This window comes from Pipistrellus hanaki (genome assembly GCF_964339955.1).
Source record: "Pipistrellus hanaki genome assembly, chromosome: 3".
Taxonomy (NCBI): Eukaryota; Metazoa; Chordata; class Mammalia; order Chiroptera; family Vespertilionidae; genus Pipistrellus; species Pipistrellus hanaki.
The window spans coordinates 143171591-143192651 of NC_140505.1; the positions used below are offsets into that span (position 1 = coordinate 143171591).

At 42.0% G+C, this 21061-nt stretch overlaps 1 protein-coding gene across 3 annotated transcripts in view; it reads right to left on the reverse strand.

Moving 5' to 3' along the window:
* The window catches only part of DIP2B (disco interacting protein 2 homolog B), a 212302-nt gene that overhangs the window by 17166 nt on the left and 174075 nt on the right, over positions 1-21061 (reverse strand). For all 3 annotated transcript variants that reach the window (XM_084877351.1, XM_084877349.1, XM_084877350.1), the window contains 9 exons: positions 19156-19357; positions 13497-13606; positions 13146-13226; positions 9603-9726; positions 7942-8063; positions 6391-6502; positions 2607-2716; positions 2015-2145; positions 138-306 (listed from right to left, as the gene is read on the reverse strand). In XM_084877351.1, the coding sequence (XP_084733477.1) occupies positions 138-306; positions 2015-2145; positions 2607-2716; positions 6391-6502; positions 7942-8063; positions 9603-9726; positions 13146-13226; positions 13497-13606; positions 19156-19357 (1161 nt within the window). The remainder of the gene's footprint in view (positions 1-137; positions 307-2014; positions 2146-2606; positions 2717-6390; positions 6503-7941; positions 8064-9602; positions 9727-13145; positions 13227-13496; positions 13607-19155; positions 19358-21061) is intronic.

Genomic DNA, 21061 nt, shown 5'->3' on the forward strand with positions numbered 1-21061 from the left:
AACTTCCTGAGGTTTACAGAACACCTGTCTGACTGCCGAGAGAAAACCAAGCAGGTATGCCTGAACCCCACGCAGCACCACACTGGCCGTTTCCTTACCACCTCCCAGGACTGCTGTCAGTGGCAGGTGCTTCTTACCTTCAGCACCTCCACCTGGTTTCCAAGCCCCTTGGTGCAGAGCTCCATTACTGAGTAGGAGCAGAACGTGTCCCTTATCTTGTACTGGTTGACAGTGGCTAGCCAGAGGAAAAGGTTGTTTTCTAACTCCATAGGAGGAATTAAGATGGACTGGTGTCCCGAATAGACACTGCAATAAAGGAAGGCAAGAACTGACATTAGCAAATCATCCTAGATATCTTGATGTTTTAAAATATCATCAATTCAACTGAGCATGAAGGACAGTGTAGGGCCATATTAGATATAAAGGTCTAAGAATCAGCCTTGTTCATATGCAACTCACAACACAATAACTATAAAATAGAGTAGACTGTGATACATGTAGTAACTGAGATGTGAATAAAGGACATCAACAAGATCACAGGATAAAGAGCAAGTCATCAAACGGGGAAAGCTGGGGCTGGCGGGGGCGGGAGTTTCAATGTGTAGGTGACAGGTGTACTGGGGCTGGAAAAATGAGCAGGAATTTGACAGTGGCTGGAGGAAGTGAGGATGGAGATGTGGGTATTCCAGGCAGAGGAACAGCATATGCAAATGCAGAGGTATGAAATTACATGGTGTTTACAGTTGACGGAAATAGTATCCCGGTGTGAAATACTAGAGCACCGGATGCATGGGGGAGCGGTGAGACGTGAGGCCAGGAGGGCTGGGATCAAACTGTGGAAGGGCTTAATGATCATATGAGGGATTGAGACTTCACCCAGCAGGCAGTCACTGCAGCTTTACGTTGGGGCAAAACTACCCTGTTTCCCCGAAAATAAGATAGTGTCTTATATTAATTTTTTCTCCCAAAGTTGCGCTAGGTCTTATTTTCAGGGGATGTCTTATTTTTGGGGAAACACGGTAGCAACATGGAGGAGGGGTTGGAGAAATGAGACACTGAAGGCTGAGAGACAGTAGCAGAGACTGCAATAGTCCAGCGGAGATGATGAGGGCTTGAACCCCGACAATGCAGCGGGATAAAAAGGAAGGAACAGTAGAGTCACATATCATATGTATAATCTGCAGCCATGAATCCTCAACTTCCTAAACCTGGGTATAGATCAGAATCACCGGGAGCCCAAGGGTCCTGCATTTAAAAAATACTGGAATTGGGGTCTTCACCTTTAGAGATCTAAGTAGGTCTGGGGAAGGCCCATTCATTTTTTTTAGGCCCCTAGGTGATTCCAGTGTATAGGCAGGTTTAGGAACAACTGAGCCAAAGGACATGACATTTAAGTGGATGTGAGACATAAAGACAGAAGTTGGAGAAGATGCCCACGTTCCTAGTTTGGGCCCCAAAGTGAAGGACCCGTCCTAACAAAGACAGAGACAGGGGAGGGGCTGCTGAGTTGCACACAGCTGAGAAGGACTCATGGAGATGTGCACTAGGAGGTGAAAATGCAGGTATGAGGTAAGGTTCCCTGGGCAGATAGTGGAAAGAGCGGCAATATAATATTCCATAAGAAACAATCTGCCAGGACGAATGTGCTACTTTCCAGCCACATGCTATTCTCCCACCTCCTTATATTCCTTCCTGCCAGACCCTGGGGTGCATTCTGGCTGTCAAAGCATGACACATTTCACCCAAGTATCATCCTTCTAATTGGCTCTCCTTCTAACGAGAGGATTACAAGACAGAGCAGAGAGCAGGTAATAAGATCACTAACCTTTTGCATGAGGCACAAAACTACAGAAAAGAAGAAGGGAATATAAACAAAACTAAACCAACATCAGAGGTATATCAGAAGTAGAAACTCTGGAAAAGTCAGCATTTTACTGACACTTTACCAAACGAAGGGAGCGCAGGGAGGCTGGCAGACATGCCTGCACCTTCTGCTGCGCTTTCCCGTTCCTACCTGCAGAGACACCAGAGTGCAAAGCCAAGTCCACAGTAAGGGTCAAGGCAGATGGCGATCTGCCGAGAAGAATACAATTCACACTGGAGCTTGATGGCTCTACAGAGAGCATTGACTGCCACGTGGGACATCTGGAAAGTAAGGAACATGGAACAGGATGGAACAGGCATCCCACAGGCAGCAAAACAACAGTTTTGGGAGGCTTCGAGTCCCCCAAACTCCTCAAAATGATGCATATTTTTCATTGGTTCTAAAAGCTTCCTCTCTCACGTAAGGTAACAAATTTCTGTTCATTAGTCAATACTGAGTTTTATGAAATACGAATCTGTAATTTCATACTGTCTTTAACTGTACCTCTTATTATCTGTTAGCTTCAGAACATGGCATAACACACATTCCTTGGGATAACTTATTCCGGAAGAGCCGATGCTCTTATTTAAATATAGCAGGGACCCTTGATCCCCCGCCTACCGTCTCTGGTACAACCAGTTGGCCAGCTGAAGTCCCTGGGGCAGTGGTCATCTCTATTTTTTGCAGGCCTGGCATTTGACCAGCATCCAGTGAGAGAATGAGTATATACAGACTACTCTACCTTCACTCCTGTCAGCATGCCCGTTGTAGAGACACTAAAATCAAGATACGCCAACATCTCAGGAGTGGGTGGTTTATACAACTGAGGCAGCTTCTTCCTGGGTAAATCATCTGCAAGGAAAAGAAAACTCTGATGTCAATCACAGAAGCTGGAACATGAAAGCCGCTGCTCTTTAACTGGTTTTCTGTGGCCTTGCGATGGCCAAATTTAGCTTCTGGGATTTGGGAAAGCTTAGGCACCAAGCAGCTTATGTGTGTCACTCCTAGACATGGGCTGGAGTTAAGGGCACCGCTAGGCAACATGAATAAGCAAATCTGTACCAGGCAAATGTATTTACTAGAAGGTAAGTGAGGAACATTATAACACAGTAGTTGAAAACTAAGAAACGTACCGTTGGCATTCGAATCCCAGCTCTGCAGTTTTTTCAGTGATTTGACCTTGAAGTTATTTGACCTCCTTGGGTCTGTTACCTTGTGTGTGTGTGTGTGTGTGTGTGTGTGTGTGTGTGTGTTACCTTATCTCTAAAATGTATTAATACCTACCCTCATAGAATTATTGGGAAGTTAATTCACACAGAGCAATTTAAAAATAACTGACTAAAATGCTCAAAAATCTTATTATTATTATCATGTTGGTTTCAAGTTAAAGTTCATTACAGTGATAGCACATGTTATATTAGTCATGGACTGCTTTAAAAGTTGTTCTTCTGCAAATTAACATGGTAGGTTTTTTTTTTTTTTTTTTTTAACATGGTAAGTTTAAAAAAATTAGAATCTAGAATTAGGAATTATTTTCCTTTCTCATTTATTTATATACTCAACCCTTCCCCCAAAAATTTGCTTTATAAGTATGTCAAAACCAAGGCTATTAAGTATGTCTCTGGCCCAACCATGTCTCTTCAATGGCTTCATTGGAATTCTGATTCAAGAAACAATTTTGACTGACTTTAAAAAAGACTAATAATATATTTTTATTGATTTTCAGAAAGAAGAAGGAAGAGGTAGAGAAACATCAATGATGAGGGAGAATCATCTTATCGGCTGCCTCCTTCACTCCCTCTACTGGGGATGGAGCCTGCCACTCAGACATGTGACCTAACCAGGAATCGAAGAGTGACCTCCTAGTTCATGGGTCAACACTCAACCACTGAGCCACACCAGCTGGGCCTGACTGATTTTTAAATCTCTATATTACTGGGTGCCCATCGATGGTTAAACCAGACTTTCTCTATCACCTTCAACCCACCTTTGCGTATGAGAGGGCCAGTTATGTGCCTAAAGAAACCTTCCTAGAGAAAAAGAGAAAGAACTCTTCGTGACCCAGCCAGTGTTGCTCAGTGGTTGAGTGTTGACTCATGAACCAATAGGTCACAGATCCTATTCCTGGTCAGGATACATGTCCAGGTTGCGGGCTCGATCCCTAGCAGAGGGCATGCAGGAGGCAGCCAATGAATGATTCCCTTTCATCATTGATATTTCTACCTCCCTCTCCTTCTCCCTTCTTCTCGGAAATCAATAAAAAAATATATATATTCTCAGGGCTGTCTCACAATCCATATTTGAGGTATTCCTGAAATGTGAATGAGTCCAATAACCACAGTACACCTATCTGCATCATTAACATCAACACAATCTATTTGTACATTTATTATATACTTGAGGTCCGGTGCACGGGTCCCTTGGCCTGGCCTGAGGGGACTGGACTGAAACCGGCTATCTGATATCCCCTGGGTTGCGAGAGGGCACAGGCCAGGGCAAGGGACCCCACTGGTGCATGATCAGGGCCGGGGAGGGACTGTGGGAGGGCTCCAGGGTGTGTCCAGCCCATCTCGCCCAGTCCCAATCGGCCAGACCCCAGCAAGCTAACGTACTGGTTGGACACTTAGCATATTAGGCTATTATATAGGATGACTGTGCTTATGTCCTTAAGTTTAACGTGCATAAAAAAATCTAGTTTAGCATCTGGTACACAATAACCACAAACACATGTCATCCCTGGATTTAGACGCACATAAATGTTCCTGAGGTTGATACTGTGTGGTACTTACTGAAAGCAGGTGGTGGAGGAAATGAGTGGTTAAGAGGCTGGAAATGGAGCCAAACTGACTGGGAATGTCAGTGCTACCACTTAACCTCCTGTGCCTCAGTTTTCTTATTTGTAAGATGAGGACACAAATTTCATCACTTTATTAGGGTTGGTTCAAGGATAACATTAGGTTATACATGTTAGATGCCTAGCATACAGTTAGGGCTCAACTAAAGATGTTAGCATTATGTGTTAAGTGCTTTACATTATGTCATTTTAATCTTTAAAACACCACGAAGTAGTTATTACAACCCCCAACGTATAGACAGTTTTGCCCAAGTTACTGGGGGTACTCAGAGAGGAACAAAGTATTGGGATTTAAACCCTGTCTGCCAGACTCCATAACTCACTCTCCCCTATCTCACCATTCTCCAGGTGGCCGTGTGTCTTATCCCCTTCTTTAGTAGAAATGCCATCTAACATTCATGCAAAATTTATGATTTTCAAAGAACTTTCATATCATATTGCATTTGATATCCTCACTAAGTAGGAGAATCAGCTAAGGGCAGGCAGTATTTTAGAAAAGGGTAATCTTAGACAAGATTATATTGAGAACTAGAGGCCAGATACATGAAATTTGTGCACTCAGTGGGGGAGGGTGTCACTCAGCCTGGCCTGCGCCCTCTCACAATCCAGGAGCCCTTGGGAGATGTACAACTGACAAATTAGGCCCGCTCCCATTAGCGGATATCATTAAGAGCAAGCCACTGTCACCGCGCTTGCCAGCTGTGAGCCCAGCTTCTGGCTGAGCAGTGCTCCCCTTGTGGGAGCACAATGACCCCAGGGGGCAGCTCCTGCATTAAGCGTCTGCCCCCTGGTGGCCAGTGTGCAACAGTGACTGGTCATTCCACTGTTCGGTTGATTTGCATATTAGCCTTTTATTATATAAGACTAGAGGCCTGGTGCACAAAATTTGTGCACGGGGGTGGGTGGGGAATACGACCCTCAGCCCAGCCTGCACCCTCTCCAATCCAGGACCCCTTGGGGTATGTCCCTCTCACAATTTGGGACTATTGACTCCTAACCGCTCACCTGCCTGCCTGATGTCCCTAACCACCTCTATCTGGCTGACCTGATTACTCCTAACAACCTCTGCCTGTTGGCCTGATTGCTGCCTAACTGACCTCCCCTGCTGGCCTGATTGGACCCAAAATGTTCCCCTCTCCAGCCTGATCGCCCCCTAACTGCTCCCCCATGCTGGCCTGATCGACCCTAACTGCCTCTGCCTCGGTCCCTGCCTCTGTGGCTCTGTCTTGAAGGACATCTGGAAGATGTTCGGTCTAATTAGCATATTACCCTTTGATTAGTATAGATAATACTGAAGCTTGAACTACAACCAGGTCTTCTGACTTCTAGTCCAATGCTGTTTCTACTATTATATATCACATCTAGATCCAGGCTGTATCAGATCTCAGTGTTTTACGTGAACATGGTCATATCTCGCATAAAAACCTAACCAACATTTGATGATGCCAAGAGTAACAGCAACATACTGTCTCGAGGGGCCTTAGCATGTTGTGATCTGCTTCTCTGGGTCTGGCTGTTGCATTATCCAGACTTTTGGAGAGGCAAGCTAACTGGGTATTAAGTTTTGCCTCTGTCTTATCAGCGGAAACGTGTTGAGATGTAAGAGCTACGTAAACATCTTTGGCTTAAGAATCTAGGAACTTTCAAGGAGTAAATGCACTTGTTCCTTTACCTGTGTCAATGATGGTTGGCCAGGTTTTCACATCCACAGATGCAGCTGCCTCTCGGGACTTCAGTAACCTCATTAGCATCTGTGAGGTGAGAATGCAGGCGGCTTTGCTGACCTAGAAAACAAATGAACAGAAATAAGCACCAGAGACTCTGGCTGCTGCTAAGAGTAACTCGCACACCACACTGGACAGGGCACACTAGTTTTTTTAAAAACACATACACAGGCCAGTGCTTCCCCTTACATCTGTCCTCTGGTGATGTGTAACTCTTAACTGCCTCAGAATGATGGACTTGTTCACAACACCAGTTTTTGTTGTTGTTTGTTTTTTAAATACCCACGACCACAAGTTATGCAGTCGAGTTTCCCACGTGGGGAAGTCGCACATCTGCAGTGCAACGGATAAGCCTCGCCCTGGGAAAACCACCTTCGTGATGGTGGTGTCTCCCCGGCCAGGTAAGTATACAAGTTTTGTTTACAGTGGTGATTCTCAGGGGCTATTCCATAGTTATAATCTCAGTTTGGATCCGCAATCTTTTGGTTTCATGAAGACCAAAATAAAATAAAAACATGAATTCTGTAGTACTCAGGGAAGGAGTTGGTGTCTGTGACAGTTGGGTGAATGGTTGGTAACATTAACTAGTTCTAGAACATAAGCTGAATTTGAGGGACCCTGTGCTCCCAGAAACTGCAGCTCACCCACACAGACACAGAATGACTGACCTCCCATACCCGGTGCCACTGGGAGGGGGCGCCTCCCCCTGCGCCGGCCTACCTTGCAGAATATGACAAGGGCATTTTGTTGAATTGCACTTTGTAATAAAATCATCTGTGGTGAACACAGTTTTTATGCTGCAGGCTCCAACTGCTGACAGAGCAGCAGTTCTTAAAGAAACAAATGTTACATAAATTGGAATTTTGTAACTCTTTGCTTTCAAGTACATTAGGACATGATGCAATAAAGATTTATCTTATTTTCTCCAATTCTCATATTCTTCAGAAGCTTCTGTCACTTCCAGAGCAAGCTCTGGACACTTTTTTAATACTATGAATAGATACATACTGAATTTATAAAATTAACCAAAACAAAAGTGATCTAAATTGAGGAGAATTCAGTTTGGCAAATAAAATTCCCTTGGTTATTGTACAAAAAAACACCAAATAGAACATTTAAAAAAAAATAAGGGATCAACCAATGAATGCATAAATAAGTAGAACAACAAACTGATGTTCCTCTCTCTTTCCCTCAAATCAATCAATCAATAAAAATAAAAAAGGGGAAAAACAAGTTTTATGGAGAGTTAGTTACTATGATTGCTTTGCCTCTTTAATGTTCATGATAAATGCACATAATTCTGTATCTCACCAATAACCACTTTTCCATACTCTCCCACTGAATAACACTGGCCAATTTGGTCAGATTAAGAAAAAACAAGCTGTTTTTAGGAGAGAGATTTGAGGTTCTGACTCAATAGAACTGGAGAATTAGTAAGAATCCTTACTTGTCTAAATCTGGACTTTTTGAGATGAGGACAAGGTATTCTTGGTACTTACATCAACAATCATGCGGACTGTGGGCAATGTGGCAGTGAGGTTCTGAGCATGAGGAGGCCGGACAGTCACAGGAATGCACCCCGCGTACAGGCAGCCGTAGAACGCAGCGATTAGCTCAATGCCTGCAAGACAGTCAATTGCTTAGCTGCCTGGCATCACTGTGAACTAAAAGGCACACCTTCCCAAACCAGTTTATCAAAGCATGTGTCAAATGGGTTATTCAGACCCTAACTTAACAGAGACACTAGCAAAATAAACTTTTTAAAAATATATATTTTATTGATTTTTTTACAGAAAGGAAGGGAGAGAGATAGAGAGCTAGAAATGTCGATGAGAGAGAAACATCGACCAGCTGCCTCCTGCATACCCCCCACCGGGGATGTGCCCGCAACCGATGTACATGCCCTAGACCGGAATCGAACCTGGGACCTTTCAGTCCGCAGACCGACGCTCTACCACTGAGCCAAACTGGCTTCGGCTAGCAGAAGAAATTTTTAAAACTGAGAAGGAATAAAAGGGAAAGGAGAAAGCACATAAAACAACTTAAAAAAGAGAGAGAGAGAGAGAAAGAGAAAGAGAGAGAGAGAAGAACCAATCAGAAGAAAAGAAGTCAGAAGTAAAGAAAACTCTTGAAAGATACCCCAAAAGAAGGTGCTTTGGTTTCATTACTTGATGTTACTTAGGAGAATTAACTGCAGAAATTAGGGATGTTGAACTTGGTAAAGAAAAGAATAGGAAAAGGAAGATGAGGATCATATTGATTTTTTCTAAATCTGTAGAAGGCCAATTTAATTTCTAACACATGGCTCCATCAGCAGGTACAAGTTTCAGGGAGGTAATATGAAGAGGACTCTGCAGTATCAGGACTTAGTGGGTGGCCTCCTCAGAAAGTGCTCTGCTCCATCACCATGTTATAATAAACTGGTGATGGGACACAGTAAGCCTGGAAAACCATAGGAAGGATTCCTTTACCAGCTGACCTTCTAAAAAATCTTACTATCAATGTAAATAAAATAGCATAGTAATCACAGAGCAAAATGAGATAAGGGATATAAAAGACCAAAGAAGGCTGGATATATGAGTACGTTAGGTGGAAGAAGAATAAAGAAAGAGACAACTCAAATATTTCACCTAAATTTTTGAATATTTACATGAAACTATCATCAAATAATTCAGGGTTCCTCTTACTGTGAGAAGGTTGTTGAATTAAATTAGAGCATGGGAGATGAAAACAGAAGTAAAAGGAATACTACACATCAATTATGATACGAACAATTTAAAGTCAACTTTCTTGGAAACTTTCTTTTGGAAACTGGGTGAAATGGTCTCATTTCTCAACATTATTACAAACAAAGCATCTCAAAAGTCAAGAAGTCTTCATTCATTCATTCATTCATTCACTCACTCATTCATTATTTACCACAGTACCAGGCACTGTGCTAGAGAATGAAAATACAAGAGTAAACACAAAAGATGCAGTCCCAGAAGAGCCATCATGCTGCATAACTCCACTAACTCTCATCTTAGCCTGTATGCAAGGCACTTCGGAAGTCGGGAGGTGCACAGCCTCCATGGTCATACGCGGTGGCCCCGAGTTCTTGTCCTCCTAGATTGTAGTCTAGTAATGGATCTTAGGTGCAGTCTACCAAGTCAACACTCACCAGGTGGATAGAGCAACACCACATTGTCGCCTGCATTTAGATGCCCCTTATCACCAAGAACTGACGCAATCCTCTCTGCTCGCTTGTGAAGCTGGAGGCAGCTGGCCGTGCACACAGTCGTGCCCTTTAAACAGGAGGAAATATGGATCGTTAATAAAATAGCAACAAGTATAGCCAATTTGACATTATACCTAAAAGACTTGTGCCATGGTAGATTATTTTTAGCTATTTACCAATTCCAGTGAAAATTCCTCTGGTGCCAAAGGACATTCTTTTCCAATGTCCAAAGGTATTTAGGGAATATCTACATTAACTTAAATCAAACTTATGTACTTACAGTCCTTCTTGCTTAAAATAGCTTTAGAAATACACAGTTATTGTTTTCATTTAAATGAGGAAATAAGAGTGAAGGGAAAATAAAGGGACTGCTAAGTAGGATGAGGGCAGGACAATAAATGCTGACCATGTGGTCATGTGCATTTGCTGGACCTTAAGCACATATTTGACTGAGTTTCTAACAGCAAAGATGTAAATGAAACAGTAACATTTAGCGTTACTAGCTAATAATAAAGATTAGCAGATTTGAAGATGGCCAACTATTACTGATCCTGAGAATAATTTCTCCTGTGGATCTTCATAAATATCCTTATTATCAACTAGAGGTCTGGTGCACAAAATGTGTGTAGAAATGTGTGTGTGGACAACGATGGGGGGTGTGGGTGTGTGGGCTGTCCCTCAGTCCGGCCTGCACCCACTCATAGTCTGGGACCCCTCGGGTAGGGTCCCTAGGCCTGGCCAGCGATCAGGGCCTATAGGGGCTTTCCTTCCCCCAGCTGCCCTGCCCCTGCTGCTGCCACTGCTCGCCATCTGCATGGCAACTGCCACTCCCTCCCCCAACACCGGTCGCCTCCCTCTGTGGGCAATAGATGTGGGGTGCGGTTGGTTGGCTGGCCTGGGCCTCCCTCTGCGGGGCAATCGTGGGACGATGGCAGGGCCCCCTGACCAATCGCATTGCACCACCTTGGCTGGCCTGGTGCCAGTGCGTGTCACAGCGTGGTCATCCAGAAGGTCATTCTGCTGTTTAGTTATTCAGTCAATTTGCATATTACACTTTTATTATTATAGATTCAAGTTTTACTAGGCTGGGCTTTTTAAACCTCCTTTCCCATGTTAAAACTTTCCACAAATGGGAACGTGCATAAAATATGAAGCAGCCCAGCTGCTGTGGCTCAGTAGTTGAGCATCGACTTATGAACCAGGAGGTCATGGTTTGACTCCCAGTCAGAGCACATGTCAGGACTTGACCCCTCAGTATGGGGCCTGCAGGAGGCAGCCAATCAATAATTCATTTTCATCAATGATGTTTCTCTCTCTCTCTCTTCTACTCTGAAATCAATAAAAATATATATTAAAAAAAAAAAATGTGAAGCAAGCAGCTGTGTAAAAACGAGTGTGACATGAAAAAGACCACTGCCAACAACTCAAATGCACCGCCATGAGCACCCTAGGCCAGCCTTCTCTCCCCTCCATAGGAAACTACATCTTGCCTTTAAAAAAATAAATAATTAATTAAATCTTTATTGTTGAAAGTATTACACATCCCACTCCCTCACATTGACCTTTCTAGCTGCCCCAACCCCCCCCCCTTTTTTTTTACCACTCATGAAATTTTGAATTTTATATTGTACTGTATATACTTCTGTGCTTTGCTTCTTTCTCTCAACATTATCTTAAGAGTCATCTATGCTATAGTGCCTAGGTATAGTCTATTCATTTTTGTTGGTGTATATTTAATTGTGTGAACACACAATTTATTCACCCATTCTACTGTTGACAAACACTCATCCTTCTACAATATCCTAGAGCATAAACATTTGCGTCTGGTCAGGTGCAGACCTAGAAATGGAAATGCTGGGTCACTGGGTATGCCCATCTTCAACTTTAGTGGATAATGCCAAGTTGCTCTTTTTGTCATGCCAGTACCACATGGTCTTAGTAACTGTATATCTCAAAAAAATCTTATGATGAAAATAAGTTTTACTGAGTAGTTTCTTTTAAAAATAGTTTTTGTTTTTGTTTTTTTAAATTTTAGTAATATAAAATAGGGACATGTTCCATATAGAAAATTTGGAAAATATAAATACAAGATGTAACCACTATTAACATTTCAGTATGTATTTTCCTGGACTTTTTCTTTCTTTCTTTTTAAAAAAATATATTTTATTGATTTTTTACAGAGAGGAAGGGAGAGAGATAGTTAGAAACATCGATGAGAGAGAAACATCGACCAGCTGCCTCTTGCACACCCCCTACCGGGGATGTGCCCGCAACCAACATACATGCCCTTTTTCTTTTTTCTTTTTTTTGCTGCTTAATGTGTTTATTTCTCTCTTTCAAGCTTTGTGTGACATACATTTAACGTTCAACATACATGCCCTTGACTAGAATCAAACCTGGGACCTTTCAGTCCGCAGACCGACGCTCTACCACTGAGCCAAACCGGCTTCGGCTCTTTTTCTTTTTTTTAAAGAGTCTACTTTTTCAACTACCAATTGTAGGATATATAAATATCGACCAAATATTTCTGGTGCAAATTTAGTACTCTAAGTTTAAAAATACACATAGATTTAGAAGATTTCACATATACATGTTAAATTTATAATTAAAAATTTTAATATTGACTACATGTTGAGTTGATAATATTTGGGAGATATTTGGTTAAATAAACATTAATTTTACCTGTTTAAAAAAACACACATATCTTCAGATGAGGATTAATAAATACACACATAGATGAATAATTGTTTTAAAAAGGCATCATATCACACTATCTTCCAGAGGCTAAGTGAAGAATGTGGGCTCTGTCCAGCTGGTGTTGCTCAGTGGACTAAGCATTATCCTATGCACAAAGAGGTTACCAGTTTGATTCCTGGTCAGGGCATAAGCCCAGGGTTTCAGGCTTGATCCCCAGTAAGGGGCGTGCAGGAGACAATCTCTTACTGATGTTTCTATTTCTCTTTCGCTCTCCCTTCCTCTCTATATAATATTCTGGTGAACTATCATTAGAAAGCAATAGTTAAATGCATTCCAATAATTTTCAATTTCCTCTTTATTTGTCAGCAATAAATTACTTAAGTATGTACCAAAAATAACTGTTTTTAAAATGTTGATCTATTGTCACTTTCTTCCTGGCAGAAATAAAAGAATTAAAAGTCAAACTGGGTAAAACATTACGTGTCATAAGACATTCCATGTATCTGTAGATATATGTAACTGCATTGTTGGCCCCACCATTCCTCACAGAACTGAAAAAAGATGACTTGATTGTATCACAAGAAAAGACAGTATTAAATGACACTGCAGGGGGGGTGTCTCATTTTAACCTTGAATGATTACATAATTTATCCTCATATGTCAAAACAAGGAGAAAGCAGTAACTCTTTCCTCAGAGTTGGCAACAGACATTTTCTGATGAAAGAGATCAAAAGTGCCTAAGATCCTCCCACATTCACCTGATTTGAAAAACAAATGAAGTTTTCATACCTTTGCATTTAGCAGCATGAAGAGTACATGGTCAGGGGTTGCCTGGGCTCGCCACTGTAATATCTCTGCCAGAAATTGGTGCTAAAGTCACAAAGCAGAAAAAAGAATCAGGTTCAACAACTTTATTTATTTATATTTTTTAAAATTTCTTTATTGATTAAGGTATCACATATTTGTCCTCATCCCCCTACTCCCCTCCCCCACCCCTATTGTCCTTGACCACCGGTTAGGCTCATGTGTATGCAGGTTCAGCAACTTTAAACAAGTTGGAGAGCACACCTTCCATCTGCCACCTGAAGTTTAAGTTTTGTCCTTGACTTGTTTGTAAAATTAGCACTTCTGGAAACTTACCTTCCTCACTAAATCATTCTCTTCAATTTGCCCGAGATCCCTTCCTGCAGCTTGTGCTATGCGTTTTCCAGCAACCAGATTCCCAACCATCACAGAAGCAGGGCCTACACCTATAAGTAAAGGCAAAATTCAACCATGGAGATGGTAATTCAAGTTACATACCCCAATATATTTTTAGACTGACCAAAACTGGTTCCAATAATTGAGCATTCTCCTAGGCACTGGGAACACAGGAGCAAACAAGACAAGAGCTTGAATTCTAGTGGGGAAAGCACATACACAAGTAAATACAAAACAAAATAGGACCACAGGAATTGGGGAGTTGGGGGGATGGAGGAGAACAGGTGGGTATTCAAGTATGGTGGCAACCATACTTAGGTAAAAAACTGCTGTTTGAATTTTAACCCTGCTATTCTGGCTTTGGCACTCGCTTACTTGCTTAAACAACAGGGTAGTTGCCTCAGCTTCCAAATTGAGACCTGGAGGCTGAGGCAATTTTCCTGTGCTGTGGACCAGAACTATAGGAGATTGATTCCCACTGTCTCAGTTGCTCCAGGAGTTGAAACTGCAGATAACTTTTATAGATTAACCTCTCAGCTCTGCTTCTGTACTATCTGCTATCGCAAGACAGGGCCACATTCCAATGTCCAGCAGGATGTGGCTGGGAAAGACCCTGTGGGCTGTTCCCAGCCATTAGAATTTAGAATTCAGAACAAAGGAAAATTCTCGTGGTTTAGACCTTTAAAAGGACTACCTACACCTGCAGCGGTGCGGGTCGTGAGTGTGGCCACCTGCGTGTGGTGCTCTTGCGGCCGTCCTGGCCAGTTCAATAAATCCTTGCCTCCTTTTTTTTTTTTTAATCAATCATCAGTCTCCGGTGGTCTTATTTTGAACCCACGGTTCGTCCCCACAACAGGTATAGGGAAGTTTTTACTTGGAGGAGGTGACAGTTGGTTGCAAATGCTCCAATCACTACACAACCCTAAAAGTGAGTTTATCAATAATGAATATCTGGTCTGGAAAGAAATCTGCTTTCTACGAAAACTGTGAGTTAGTTCATCAGGAATATCAGAAGTGCTTTATTGAAAGTGAATGACAACTAGATTATAGGACATTCTGTAAGACAGCTGCCTGGACTCCTCAAAAACATCCACATCTTGAAGACAAAATATGGCTGGGAACCTGCAAATTAAAGGTCACTCAAATGCAATTCGTGACCTTCATAGGATACTGGATCCTAAAGAAATCAGCTATTACAAATGGGTGGAGAGATCTGAATATGGACTGTGTACTATTAGATGAAATCATTATATTAAGGTTAAATTTCTTAATAGGATGATTGATTAGAAAAATTTTGGGAGAATGTTTTTGTTCTTTGGAAACACATTGCTGAAATATTTAGGGGTGAAGGGCCATGATTTCTGTGATCTACTTTCAAAGAGTTCACTAAAAAATGGTAACAATTGGTTAATCTAGAAAATGGTAATCAGGTGACCATTATACTATTCTTTCAACTTTTCCATAAGTTTGACACTTCAAAATAAAAAGGGAGCCTGGCAGGTGTGGCTCAATGGTTAAGTGTCAACCCATGAATCAAGAGGTCACCAGTTCTATTTTCAGTCAGGCACATGCCCGGGTTGCAATTTTTAAAAAAAATATATATTTTTATTGATTTTTTAGAGATGAAGGGAGAGAGATAGAGAGTTAGAAACATCGATGGGAGAGAAACATCAATCAGCTGCCTCTTGCACACCCCCTACCGGGGATGTGCCCGCATCCAAGGTACATGCCCTTGACCGGAACCGAACCCGGGACCCTTGAGTCCGCAGGCCAACGCTCAATCCACTGAGCCAAACCGGTTTCGGCTTTTTTTTTTTTTTTAATCTTTATTGTTCAGATTATTACAGTTGTTCCTCTCCCCGCCCCTCCCCACCCACCCCTTTCCCACCCCCAGCATAGCTCCCATGCACCCAGTTCCCACCCCCCGCCCCCGTCTTCATCCATAGGTGTATGATTTTTGTCCAGTCTCTTCCTGCACCCCCCACTCCCCTTTTCCCCCCGAGAATTGTCAGTCCACTCCCTTTCTATGCCCCTGATTCTATTATATTCACCAGATTATTCTGTTCATCAGGTTTTTATTCACTTGATTTTTAGATTCACTTGTTGATAGATAAGTATTTGTTGTTCATAATTTTTATCTTTACCTTTTTCTTCATCTTCCTCTTCTTAAAGAATACCTTTCAGCATTTCACATATACTGATTTAGTGGTAATGAACTCCTTTAGTTTTTCTTATCTGTGAAGCTCTTTATCTGACCTTCAATTCTGAATAGCTTTGCTGGGTAGAGTACTCTTGGTTGTAGGTTCTTGCTATTCAACACTTTGAATATTTCTTGCCATTCCCATCCGGCCTGCATAATTTCTGTTAAGAAATCAGCTGACAATCGTATGGGTGCTTCCTTATAGGTAACTGTTTTTCTCTTGCTGCTTTTAATATTCTCTCTTTGACTTTTGCCCTTGGCATTAAAAAAAAATATATTTATTTTATTGATTTTTTCTACAGAGAGGAAGGGAGAAGGATAGAGAGCTAGAAACATCGATGAGAGAAAAACATCAATCAGTTGCCTCCTGCACAACCCCCACAGGGGATGTGTCCACAACCAAGGTACATGCCCTTGACTGGAATCAAACCTGGTTTTTATAGCCCAAAGGCCAATGCTCTATCCACAGAGCCAAACTGGTTTTGGCGTTGCCCTTGACATTTTAATTATGATGTGTCTTGGTGTGGTCCTCTTTGGATTTGTTTTGTTTGGGGTTCTGTGCGCTTCCTGGACTTGTAAGTCTATTTCTTTCACCAGCTGGGGCAAGTTTTCTGTCATTATTTCTTCAAATAGGTTTTCAGTATCTTGCTCTCTCTCTTCTTCTGGCACCTCCATACGCCTGAAGTTGTCCCAGAGGCTCCTTACACTATCTTCATATTTTTGGATTCTTTTTTTTTTTTTTCCAGTTGAGTGTGTTGTTGTTTTTTTTTTTTTTGCTTCTTTGTATTTCAAATCTTTGACTTGATTCTTGAAATCCTCTAGTCTGATGTTGGATCTCTGTATATTATTTTTAATTTCAGTTAGTATATGCTTAGTTTCTAGTTGGTCCTTTTTCATATCCTCGAGGGCCTCACTAAATTTATCGGCCTTTTCTAAAAAATTATTGAAAAATCTTGTAACTGTGGTTTTGAACTCTACATTCAATAGTTTGCTTCCCTCCATTTCTTTCATTTGTGACCTGTTTCTTTGTCTCTGTATTTTGGCTGCTTCCCTAAGTTGATAGAGTGGCTTTGTGTGCTAGCTGTTTATAGGGTACAGTGGCTCAGTCTCCCCAGTTACCTGAGGTGGACACTCTTGGTGCACCCCTTTGTGGGCTGTGTGCACAGTCTTGTTGTAGTTAAGCCTTGATTGTTGTTGGTTATTGGGAGGAATTGACCACCAGGTCAATTGGCTGTGAGGATCAGTTGTGATTACGATGGGAGAACTTCTGTGCTGGAGACACCCTTATGGGGCAAGACTTGCTTCAGTGGGGCTTTGATGCTCACTGAGTCTGCCCCCTGAGAGTGTCCCTTATGGATCTGAGGAGTTGTAATCTGTCTGGTCCCACTCTGACCACTGGGTACACTGGCTCTTGGATCTCCAAGGAGGTGCTAATTTAGCCTCTGCCTGAGGCCACCCAGCAGGAGCTATGGAGAGATCTGCAGATTCCTCTTCTTTGTTTGGGGTTTGGAGGTGCCCAGCTGTGAAGCAATGCAAGCTGCTGTGGGGCTTTGGGCCTTCTTTTGGATGTTCTGGATCTTTCTGACTCAGCTGCAGTTTGATGGGTATGTTTATATTTCAAAGGACCAGGCCATTCATATGCAAAAGCCTCTGCACACATCTTAGATGGGGCGGGGTCTCAGAGTGGAGCAAACAGCAATGGCTTCCCATCAACCCTGCCATAAGAGGCCCTTGGGTCTCAGTGTCCTGTGGTATTCGCTGCAAGCACCTATGAGAGAAAGCTGCCCTCGAGTTCCACCTGCTGCCAGACAGTCCAATTTCTCCTCTTATGAGTTTGGGTCCCTAGTCTTGCCCAGAACTGGAGTTTAGTGAGGTTGTGGAGAAAAAGGAACCCTCGTGCACTGCTGGTGGGAATGCAGACTGGTGCAACCACTGTGGAGAACAGTATGGAGTTTCCTCAAAAAACTGAAAATGGAATTCCCATTTGACCCAGTAATCCCACTCCTAGGAATATATCCTAAGAAACCAGAAACACCAATCAGAAAGGATATATGCACTCCTATGTTCATAGCAGCACAATTTACAATAGCTAGGATTTGGAAACAGCCTAGGTGCCCAATCAGCAGATGATTGGATAAAAAAAAAACAACTATGGTACATCTACACAATGGAATACTATGCTGCCATAAAAAAGAAGGAATTCTTATCATTTGCAGCATCCTGGATGGAATTGGAGAACATTATGCTGAGTGAAATAAGCCAGTCAATGAAAGAAAAACACAACATGATCTCACTCATTTATGGAAAATGAAGAACATTTTAAACTGATGAACAAAAAGATAGATACAGAGATAGTAAAGCAATAAACAGACTGTCAAACTACAGTGGGGAAGGTAGAGAGATATGGGGGAGATAAGAGATCAACCAAAGGACTTGTATGCATGCATATAAGCATAACCAATGGATGAAAAATTCTGGGGAGGGAGGGCATGTATGGGAGTGTGTGTTTGCAGGGGAGCAATGGTAAGATATGTACACATATAATACCTTAATACAAAAATGAAAAAATAAAAATAAATGTTACCAGAAAAAAAAGAAAGAAAAAAAAAGAAAAAGAAAAAGAAAAAGAAAAAGAAAAGAAAGGCAGTATAATTTAGCAATTCAGAGCATGAATTTTAGAGTCATTTAGTGTGACTCTCACCTCTACCACTAACTATCTGACTTTGGGCACAATTCTCTCTTTTTAAAAAATATTTTATTAATTTTTTACAGAGAAAAAGGGAGAGGGAGAGAGAGTTAAAAACATTGATGAGAGAGAAACATCAATCAGCTGCCTCCTGCATGCCCCCTACTGGGGATGTGCCCACAACCAAGGTACATGACCTTGACCAGAATTCGAACCTGGGACCTTTCAGTCCAAAGGCCGATGCTCTATCCACTGAGCCAAACTAGTTAGGGCTGGGCACAATTCTTAACTTTCCTGAACTTTACTTTCCATAGCTGGGTACAGAGCTTTAGGATCAAATTGTAAAGCATAAAAATTAGCTAATATTTGGTTATTAGTAGGCACTCAATAAATACTAGCTATCTTATCAAAACATCTCTGTAGGACTTTCTTTATTCTGCTTCCCAAATGGGATTCTGAGCATCTTTGACTCCGTACCTCATATCCCGGGAAAAGGAGGAACACTACTGAGAATTACTTAGGAGAGGGAGTCGACAGAGAACAGGAGAAGCCCGTTCTGTAGGGTCTCAGTCCTCCCTGCTTTCAGTCTGATGATAATTATTATCATTACTAACTTTTGTAAAGTCAAATTTTAGAGAAAGAATCATGTGGGGAAAAACTCAGTTTCTTGAATTTACAATCTTAACATTACATCTTTAAAGCCAGTGCATTACCTGGTTGCTTTTGCCGGGGTTTTGGCAAGTTGGTCACGCATGTATGTGGGCACATGAGGATATTGCACGGATGTAGAGATCCTTCCAGGAAGAGCTGTTTTGTTTGAGATAAATGAATTCCTCCTAGTGGAGTTTTTGGCAATGTATTGGCAGGCACCAGAGCAAGACAATAAACCCCCACTTGATGAATGCTATCAATTGCCTAGAAAAAGAGAAATATTCCGTGAGATTAATTTTACTACATTTGACATCTCCCTAACACAATTCATTATTCTATTCTAGAATTTTCTTTCTTTATACATTCTATTCTAGCTCTGGAATCTGGTAGGTTATTAAGATCCCATATGTCTGAAGTTATCTAATCCATACAGTGATGGCAGAAGTCAACAGAAGGGTAAGACACCATCTAAATTGGTGAACACTGACTTGGAAGCCTCAATATGTTGACTGATAATGTGAAACACCTACTAATGTGTTTTATACAACTTAAAAGGGCAAAAGAATAAATTTAAAAATCAGTACTCCTCTAACTTTCCTCCTTATCAATAGCAACAAGTGGAAGGTGGAAAGTCTGGCAGAGTTCCTAAGTCTCTGGTATCTCAGAGTTACAGAGTGTGAACAAATGTATTACTGCATGTAGCCTTGATTTCATACTGAATACACCATTTGGTAAGGTGTCTACTGACCACCTTCCTTAGGTATTTACTTTATTACACCCTAGAGGCCTGGTGCATAAAAATTCACGCACTGGAGGGGGGGTCCCTCAGCCTGGCCTGCCCCCCTCACACTCTGCTGATGTCACTGTCGGCAGCACAAGCCTCAGCCAGCCCTGGTTACCTGAGCCTTGGGTGCCCCAGGGCAGCTGACATCCAAGGCTTGCCTGGGCCTTGAGCCAGCCCTGGGTAGCTGGGGGGCTGAGGGGACTGGGGGACTCTGGAGGCAGGCACACAGAGCTGAGGGGATTGGGCACTGCCATCTTTGAGGTGTGGCAGTCAATTATCATATTGCCTCTTTATTGGCTGTGGGCCACCATCTTTGCAATGGTGTGAGGGTCAATTAGCATATCCCCTCTTTATTAGGTAGGACAGAACTGGAATTCACCATCACTGGCTCTATCTACTCAAACATACGGTATTCTTACTATTCTACTACAAATCCAAGTGCTCCAAGAGAAGCTACAGTGACTGCAAAAATAATGCCCTTTTATTTCCTGTGCAAATCAGACACCAAGTGACTTTTATAAGAATATGAATTAGGCCGGGACCGGTTTGGCTCAATGGATAGAGCATCGGCTTGGGGACTGAAGGGTCCGGGGTTCGATTCCGGTCAAGGGCATGTAGCTTGGTTGCGGGCATATCCCCAGTAGGGGGTGTGCAAGAGGCAGCTGATCGATGACTCTCTCTCAATGATGTTTCTAACTCTGTCTCTCTCCCTTCCTCTCTGTATAAAATCAATAAAATATATTTAAAAAAAAAAAAGAATATGAATTAGCATAGCATTTAAAAACTATAGTTGCTTTCCAAAAAAGTAACAAATATCTTGGGGAATTTCAGTTTCCTGTGACAGGAAAAAACAATTCACTACAAGATTCAACCATTATGCCCCAAAGTTCATTGCAAATGAAATAAGCAGTTTATTTGTTTGAAAATATGAACAGTATAAGAAATACTCTCTTTGCAAGTCTGGATTTTAGCCACCTTTCAGAGGTCAGCCCAGGCCCACCTCGTCACAGTCTTTTCTGTCTCGTTTATCTTCAGTAGATTCTCTTTCTTTTCTCTGATTTCCCACTACAAACAGCCTATGCTATGCCAGTCACGGACCCCGCGGATAGGAAAAAATCTTAAAAGTCATCTAGCCTTATCATTCATCCCATGATTGCATCATTTCTACAACATTACCACTAAAC